This window comes from Manihot esculenta, chromosome 10, assembly GCF_001659605.2.
Source record: "Manihot esculenta cultivar AM560-2 chromosome 10, M.esculenta_v8, whole genome shotgun sequence".
NCBI lineage: Eukaryota > Viridiplantae > Streptophyta > Magnoliopsida > Malpighiales > Euphorbiaceae > Manihot > Manihot esculenta.
This window is the reverse complement of record NC_035170.2, coordinates 30,892,768-30,901,607: the sequence shown is the minus strand read 5'-3', so window position 1 is coordinate 30,901,607 and position 8,840 is coordinate 30,892,768. Positions and strand designations below refer to the sequence as shown.

The following is an 8,840-nucleotide window of genomic DNA, read 5'->3' as shown; positions in this document are numbered from 1 at the left end:
TTATTAACGGTAGTTTTATGGAGTCTCGCTCTATATTTAAAAGAACATGTTAAAACGAATAGTAAAAATCTGAAGTGTTCGAGTCTTTTTTTTCTCTCAATAGATTTAAATATCATTTGATCAGACATTTATTACATCACTCGAGTGTCAGCATATGACTTTTTTTAAATGATTATTATGTAATATTAATTTTATTTTATTTAAAAATAAAGAATTTATAAATTTAAAAAATAATTTTTTTATTTTAAATAAAAAAATTATAAATTAGAATAAATTTAAATTCTTGTTAAATTTTAGATCCAAAGGGTTTCTGTTGTGTCATTTGTTTTTGGTAACTCTAGTAATGTACTTCTCTCATTTTGTTTGTTCTTTTCCCTTTTGGGGTCTAAAAGAAAAGGGAGTATGTGTACTTTTTAGTAGTTGTTTTCCTCTTGAGGATGATGGATTCATATATTTATTTTTTATATAGATAAAGCTTCCACTCTAAGAAATTTCATAACCCCTACTTTTCTTTCCCATTTTTTCAAAATTTTTATTTTCAATGTGATGATTATATATATAAAATAAAATTAACTTTATATTTTTAAGGAATGTATTTATACTCTACCCTACAAAGATGGAGATGATTTTGCTTCTTTAAGTAACTTTTTTTTATGATAATTTATTTATTAATTTTATAATATATTTTTATTTAATATATTTTATTAATGATTTAATGATATATTAAAAAAGAAAATATAAATTTTTTTATTATTATTATTATTATTTTTAAAATAAATATTTGAGAATTAAAAAGTAGAGTCGAGACTTTTTAAATTTACTTAAATATATTTATTGTGATGCAGGAAAGAATATATATATATATATTAAATTTTATTAAAAAGTAATTTTAATATTTTAAATTTTAAATTATTAGTAAATTTTTTTCTCTGAATGAATATAATTTTATATATTTTTTGCAAAAATATGAGAAAATACAATAGAATTAGACCAGGGGTATTTATGTCATAGGAAAAGTGCACACATCATGTCCTCAATTTTAACATTTTCTCCCTTATAACAGACAAAGAAAACGACCTTTGCTTAAGCAATAAATAATAATAATTAATTAATTAATTAAGAAAACATTATTTCTAATTTTTATGAAAAATCCAATAAACACCAACTTTTTCTTTTATATAAATATATTATCTTCCCCATCAAAATGCCACAGTGTCGCTCTCGAGGTTACTGAGGAGAATTTATATAAAAAAAAAGGAAAAATTAAAGAAAATTTTGGACCAAAATCGATGACTTTCCCATAGATTATCCAAGTTCCAAGAGCTCTAGGGTTTCAATTTTACAGTAAGTAATTCTCTTTTCAAATTTCTTTTCTTTTGTTCTGTTTTGATCCAATTTTTGTTGTGGGAGTTACTAATTTTCTATTTTTGATGATGGGTCTGTTTCTGTGGGGAAATTTCTGTTTGGGTTGGTGGAAATTTTGTGAGAAAAGAAGAGGAAATTTGGAAGTATGAGTTTTGGGTTGTCAAGAAAAGGTAGTTGGACAGAGTTGTCCTTTGTGGTTTTGGTTTGTTTAGCTTGAGTTTAATGATGATGTGGATATCTAGCTGAATTTGGAGTGAAGCTATATCTGGGCTTATTTGAGATCAAATTATTTGTGTTTAGCTTCAGTTAAGCAGTGCTTTGGTTTGAAATTATGAATATAATAGTTTAGCTATCACTGAAATGGAAATTGAAGCTTCTCTTTTCTCCTCCTCCTCCTCAAGGTCTGGTTTTCAGTTGAGTTTTTTAGTTTCGTTTGGAAGATTAATGGTAATGATGCTTGTGATCATGCATGTGTGTGAATCTTGATGCTTCTGCTTTTTGTTTCTTTTCTGTGTGTAATTCTTTGTTCTGTATATGATATATATACATTAAGAGGCACCAAAAACATTCTAAAATCATTATCAGTAGCCATATTTAGATTAGAAATTGTTTTGTTTTTCCTTTTTTTCCATGATTGAGCTTTCTTAACTTAAATGTAATGCTTAAATCTTCTTTTGTCTTTGTTTCAGATTCTGTTGTTTTGCTTGTTTTACTCCAGTGGGGTGGTTGGGCATTTGTGATAATTTTTCCTTAGGAGGAAGTGAATAATGCCTGGAAAACCTGAAAATGATGATCGTCGGTTAGATCAGAGTGCACAGAATGTGTTGCAATCGGCAATCTACTCCCAACCTTGGTGGCGGGGAGGTGGAAATGGTCCTACTACGTTTGCTGAAAGTGCACCGAGATCATCTTCAGCAGAGCACCTGAATGGTTCTCCTGCAGATGGAGCTATTCAATCACAAGCTAAATCTGGCTTAGAGAATGGCACAAACTCTAATAAAGTTACTCAGATCGCTGTAGCATCACAATCTGGTAGTTATCCTTCCAATTCATTGTGAGAATTTTCACCTGAAAACACTCTTATACTTAAAAAAGTATATGTTGACCATCAGACAGAGTAGCTTTGTGTTATCTTGATAGAAGTATCATCCAGCATTAACCTTTTATTTTATTTTTTTTTTGAAAAATTTCTTGATGAGATTGATGAACATAATATTTTTTTCATTTTCAGGATCCTATCGGCATATTCTATTATGAGATTCCTCCTCCTCACTTTCTTTCTCTCTCTTTCTCTCTCTCTCTCTCTTTTCATTTTCGTTTTTTGGAGGGGAAGGGTGTGTATGTGTGGTGTTTTCTTATGATTTGATATTTTTTCTTTCTTTCTGCTGATATGAATATATTTGCTTATCTACCGTTTACTTTTTTGGAATCAGAAAATATTTAAAAAATAAGAGAAATATCCCATTTCATACTTTAGCAAAGGGTTGAATGATATGGCGATAGGAAGGACAAAGTACCTTTGCAGTTGGCATCACAAAGGATGCTTGGGTTATCCAATGCCCTTTGAAGTGTTAATGTCCAATGCATAGTTATAGATTTTAGTGCTGGACATCTAAAACAATGTAATGTTTTTGCTAAACATGGTCACAGTGATACGCATTGGACATGTGCGCAGGTTCATCTAGAATATTCATCTTATGGTTGTTCTTTTAGCTTATTTCATTCTTTAGTTTAATCATTGCAAAAAGGAACAATTTGTTCTGTAGAATAATGTCAACTTTTGGGTTGGGTGATTGCCTAGTGGAAGCAAAGGGATCATAATATTTCCATAATTGATGCAGTTTCAACTTTCAACTGCATAGGTGGTTCTATTTTGAGAGTATATCCAAACCTTGTCCCATGGAATTTATGGACACGCTGGTTAGTCCTGAGGTTGACATTATCAGATTGTCTGACAAAGAACTTTCACTGTTTCCCATGCTACTCCTTTCTCTGATATTTTCAGGAGTTCAGGAAACTAGCAGTGACCATGCTTCAGAGCATGCGAGAGTCGTTCAACATCCAGATTGCTACAATATAATCTGTGCTTCCTGATATTTGTTTTTGTTTGAGACCGTTTCGTATAATATTCCAAGTATTTGGAGTTCACCTGAGATTTATGTAGAAAATAATATCCTAGTCTTTTTAAGTTGGTTAGGAAAGAATTTGTTAATAATCTAATTTTAGGTTTCATGCAAAAACATAAAAATTACCAAGACTTTCTAGTTTGATAGTGCAAAGATAAACTATAGAATGAAATCCAGAAGGCCATTTCATTTTTTATCCTATAAAGAGATGACTATCATAAAATATTTCTTTCATATAGCATTTCTTTTCCTCTATGAAATACATGAAAGAAGAAAAAGAAAAAGTTCTATGATCCCACTAATGTTCTGATCTCAACAATTGCTGCTGGACTCTCTTTCCTCTTCCATCACCATAGGAAAGTACATTTATGAAATTCCCTCATCTGATGCAGGCAACAAAAGAAAGCAAGAAAATTTTCTGCCTTAGAATATTATCTTTGAAAGGAGTGGAGTTTCCTACACTTAATTTGTTAGGGACTGAATTGGTAACATGAGCTGATTTGCGCAAGAAATCATTTCCATTTTGAATTTGCATATGGATGTTTACTGAGCATCTTTAAAAGAAATACAATACAATTTTTTCTCATTTTAGACGACATTTTATTGGGGTTTAATATGATGTGTGGCCGCATTAGGACTTTTATCAGATGACGCACAGATATAAACTTGTATTACGATAATAATGCAAATGTTTCTTTTCTAGACCAGATGGAAGCAATGGACAAGAACACCATCTCAAACAGGTACCAATGGCAGCACCTGTTGCTATGGGTGGACATGTTGATCCAAATTCTCAAATGGAACTTGTCGGTCACTCAATTGTAAGATCTCTCTCCCTGCCTAATGTACACGTGCCTGCAGATCTACATGCACATACAATTGTAAATTGCCACCATCATACACTTTTTAAGAGTTTGACTTGTTTTCCAACTGTGCACAATTTCTGAGTTTTAAACATTTTTCAGGTTTTGACATCATATCCATATTCAGATCAACAATATGGTGGGATGATTACTTATGCGCCACAACCTATGGTATGTTAGTAGATGATCTGTGTTAATAAATTTGGAATAGAGAAGACAGTTGTACAACATCTCAATTTTGTGATGCTTTACATCTGAATCCCAGTTGTCCTGGACCTCAACTTTGAGATGCTTTACATTTGAAACCTAGTTTACTTCCAACCTTGTCTCAAGGCATTGTTGTCTTTTTATTTGCTTGCTGAGACTCACCTTTTTCTTTTGAAATGATGTCTCACTCAGTTGATAATTTTTTATGGATTTTGCTAGTTCTTAAAAATGGGAACTGAATTATCAAAAGGACGGTATACTTCAAAATAGTTACATGGAAGGCTGATCTGCAGTTGAACCAATGCTTTTGAACACTTCATTCAATTAAAGTAAAGCTTTCTTGAATATTATTTATGTCGAGCATGTGAAAGTTTTGATATTTCTTGACATGATGCTAGGTACCTCCTCAATTCTTGCATCATGCTAGAATGCCTTTGCCCCTTGAAATGGAAGAAGAACCTGTTTATGTAAACGCAAAGCAGTTTCATGGTATTTTGAGACGAAGACAGGCACGTGCTAAGGCTGAGCTTGAAAAGAAAGCCATAAAAGTCAGAAAGGTAGGATTGATCATCAATGTTTATATTCTTTTTTATTCTTCAGAAAGATTTATGTTTTCACTGGGAATCTAGGTTTAGATTTTAGATAGAGATCTGTTGTTGTGAAAGAAAGTGATATTGACTTGTATTGTTAATTTGAAGCAGCTCTCCTTCTCTCTGTCTCTCTCTCTCTCCCCCCCTCTTCCCCCCCTCTAAGCAAAATGAACATAGGTTAATTAGTTGCTCATGAATTTTCTTCCAATTTTAGTTACTTTCTGTGTCATCATTTCTCTGGCCAAAATACTTCACTGTAGCTAACTTATACTGGGTCTTGATGCTGCGGGCTTTATGTGTCTTTCTTAGAACGAATTTTCTTAGAACGAATTTGTTTAGAATTCTTGTTAATTACTTAATTTGCTTAACTGTTGTTAATGGACACAATGTAAGAAGTTGAAAAACCTTGTGAAAATATGAAATTTGGTGGTTGTGTGTTAGGATTCCGTGTGTAGGATCTAGTTATGGGTTTGTGTAATGAGTCTTTTGGCAAGATAGGAGAGAGCAAGGATGAACTTTTCTTTTTGCAACCCTATTTGGAAAAGCTGTCAAGCTCATCAGAGAAAACTTGGAATCTGTCGAGTTTAAAGTACTCGAAGACTTTTTGAAGATTTTTTTAGCTAATGTTTATTAATCTGCTGTCAACTTAAATACAAATTGGAGTTTTAACTACCTCCTAAAAAATAGGAACTTAAAATAGCACAGTGGAGGCTAACCTCTTACAAATCTGAATTTGGAAATAACTAAATAAAACATGGAAAAAACTAAATAACTAAACAGAATATAGTGACAATATCATAAGACCCAGAATATAGTGACAATATCATAAGACCCATGATCTTTGTCACTACCCATGACTGCATAAATGCATGATCTATGCCACTACCCACTGCTGAATAACTGCCCACTATTTCATCAATGATGAAGAATCTGTTGAAGTGGTGGTTTGCTAACATTGTGATTCTATGGATCAAACTTCTTGTTGTTAGTGCTTCAAAGAAATAACTTAGCGTTGGCTGGTGTTAGAAAATTAAAGTTTAGATATTTTATGGGCGAATAATAGAAGTTAAAAGGAGATTCACATTTCATAGTATGCCTTGTCTAATATATACCTTAGAAAGTGTTCATTCATAGTATGCCTTGTATAATATATACCTTAGAAAGTGTTCACTGCCTGCATGTTGATGAGAGTTCCAAAAAGGACAACTCACATGAGATGATTAAACTTTATGAAGTGTTACAGATGGCATTGTCTATTTTCAAATATTATAAAATGAGTATAATTACATAGGGGAAGGTCCCAGGCTGGTTCATTTGTTGGTGAAATAATTGTATTGGTAGAATTCAAAGCTGCTTCATATGTATACATGTGTACAAGTTCCATGTATTAAGTCCTGCATTGTTCATTATGTGATTAGCACCACCACTAATTTAGGACTAGGTTGGGGTTGTGAAGTAAGAGAACCAACAATATGTATTTTCAGTTTGCTTGAGAAAAAAAAAATGGTACAAAGAGGGGTGAACTAAAACATGTTCTGGTTGTATTTTATAGATGAAACTGAGAATGATGTGAACCAAGTCCATGAAGTATTTTAATAGATGCAAAAGAACCCTGGTGTTTGGTTGTACATCATTGTGGTCTGGAATCTCTTTTTTTTTTTTTTTTTTATTTGCTATGTTGAATATGAGGTTGTGTTAAAGCTCTCTGGACCCAGAAGAATGTCCAGTCAAGTGATATGAATGTTGTTATTTGCTACAGCCATACCTTCATGAGTCTCGACACCAACATGCTATGAGAAGAGCAAGAGGTTGTGGAGGCCGTTTTCTTAGTACCAAGAAGTGTGAAAATAACTCCACGAATCCCACAGCAGATAAAGATGTAAATTCAGGTGCTAATCCTTCAAGACAATCTGCCATCTTCTCAGGTTCAGAATTTTTGTCCAAACACAGTAGTGGAGATTTGAATTCATCTAATGGTCAGCTAGAAGGAAAAGGATCCGTTGGTCAGGACATGCAAGCACACCTTTCCACCAATGGTAATGGCAATAGCCATGGACTGTTATCAATGTATCATCCATCATCAGGTGATATGTTAACTGGAGGTTTCTTGGGTCAGCACAGGGAAAGCACACATAGGAATGGGGTCACAAATGGAGCCCTCCCCATCAATTAGGTTTCCATCTAAAGTGATGGGCCCCCCAACTCTTGCACCGGTTCGATTGCTAACTTCGTCGAACTTTCTGTTCCATTTTTCACTTTCTGGCTACTATATCTCATGGGAGGAAGTTTTTCTTCTCCAGGCAAAGCTGGAGGCATCTTGCATACTCAACTTGGGGTTGGCATCCTATTCTATGTAGTGATTTCCTCAGGCAATTCATTCTTGGCTTTGGATACTTTGTAACATGGCGCATTCTCAAAGGTAAAGGAAGACGAAGATCTTCATGGAGTTCCATTTCACTTCCACTCGCCGCTTGTGTAAAAATACTGAAAACTTCAGTTGTGTAGGTATGCATTAGGAATAGTTTGAACGTGTAGTAATTACAGATAAGTTTACTTTTGAGCTACATGCAAGTGTGAAGACTTCTTCTGTTTGTGACAGGAAAAGGGTTACTACAGCTGCCTGCTGAATGTACATTTTAACATTGTTGTTAGTTGGTGTTTGTTTACTGTGTTTTGCTTATTGTTGTGAGATCTCCAACAAGAGCTGGGATTAATGAATGAGAGATTCTACAACTAAATTCAAACCAGGTAAGGTGGCTTTTCTAAATCTATCGTTTGTCTAGGGTTTTACATGTATGTAATTAGATGGGATCCACGGATTTTTGAAAATTTTGATTTAAGTTGGAGTCTTTTTGTCAATTTATTTTGAGATTTAGTATTTCTATGATAAAAAAAGGGAAAGGGTTGTTTCATGTGGTTAAGAATGGTTTCATCTCCACGTACGGGTGTGTTGTCGGTGGCGGACAGCATTTACAGGGACAAATGTTGGACCAACGCAGTGTTTAAATGGAATACACACAACCTTGTCAAATGTTAAATTAATTATAATAAAAGGGGGTATTGGATTTAATTATAATAAAAAGGGATATTAGATTTTTTTAAAAAAATATTTATAAGTAATTTACTTTATATTCAACATTTAATATAAATTTTGAATTTGTAATTAATTTTTTAAATTTATTATGAGATTCAATTAAATTTCAAAAAATTAATGATAAATTTTTATAATTTTATATTATTAATAAAATATACAATTTTTTATTTTAAATTTTATATTAAAATTAAATATATTTATTTTATATAATATTAAATATATTATATTAAATAAATATTTATTATAAATATATTAAAATATTTTATTATTTATACTTAATATGTATTTTTTATATTTAAAAATTTTATTTTTAGTAATAATATTTTAAATAAAATAAAATATTATATGTTTTAAATTGTGAAGTTATATTTTTTATATTTTAAATTTTTGTTAATATGTATTTTTTATTTTTAGTAAATAATGAGATTAATAAAAAATGATATTGTTGTAATAAAAATATATATTTAAAAATTATTTTATTATTTAAATAAAATTTTAGAAGTTATTTAATTTATATAAATTTAATTAAATTAATTAATTTATAATAATAATAAATTAAAAAAAATTTAATTTTATCATATAAAATTTAAATTGT

General features: G+C 31.4%; 1 protein-coding gene across 2 annotated transcripts; it reads left to right on the top strand.

Moving 5' to 3' along the window:
- The first annotated feature begins 1,197 nt into the window (after positions 1-1,197).
- LOC110625059 (nuclear transcription factor Y subunit A-1) lies at positions 1,198-7,829 on the top strand. Of its 2 annotated transcripts, none has more exons than XM_021770564.2 (7): positions 1,198-1,344; positions 2,055-2,397; positions 4,200-4,312; positions 4,457-4,525; positions 4,960-5,118; positions 6,911-7,364; positions 7,452-7,829. In XM_021770564.2, exons 2-6 carry the CDS (start codon positions 2,133-2,135, stop codon positions 7,322-7,324), a joined length of 1,020 nt encoding a protein of 339 aa, XP_021626256.1. In that variant the 5' UTR covers positions 1,198-1,344; positions 2,055-2,132; the 3' UTR covers positions 7,325-7,364; positions 7,452-7,829. The 2 variants fall into 2 exon arrangements, with proteins under 2 accessions (XP_021626256.1, XP_021626254.1); XM_021770562.2 differs by having other exon boundaries at positions 2,055-2,419; positions 4,195-4,312.
- Positions 7,830-8,840: the final 1,011 nt, after the last annotated feature.

Coding starts and splice junctions, on each gene's coding strand:
- LOC110625059 (XM_021770562.2), top strand. CDS start 2,133: ATGCCTGGAAAACCTGAAAATGATGATCGTCGGTTAGATCAGAGTGCA. Junction 2,420..4,194: donor AGTTATCCTTCCAATTCATT/GTGAGAATTTTC, acceptor TTTCTTTTCTAG/ACCAGATGGAAGCAATGGAC. Junction 4,313..4,456: donor AACTTGTCGGTCACTCAATT/GTAAGATCTCTC, acceptor AACATTTTTCAG/GTTTTGACATCATATCCATA.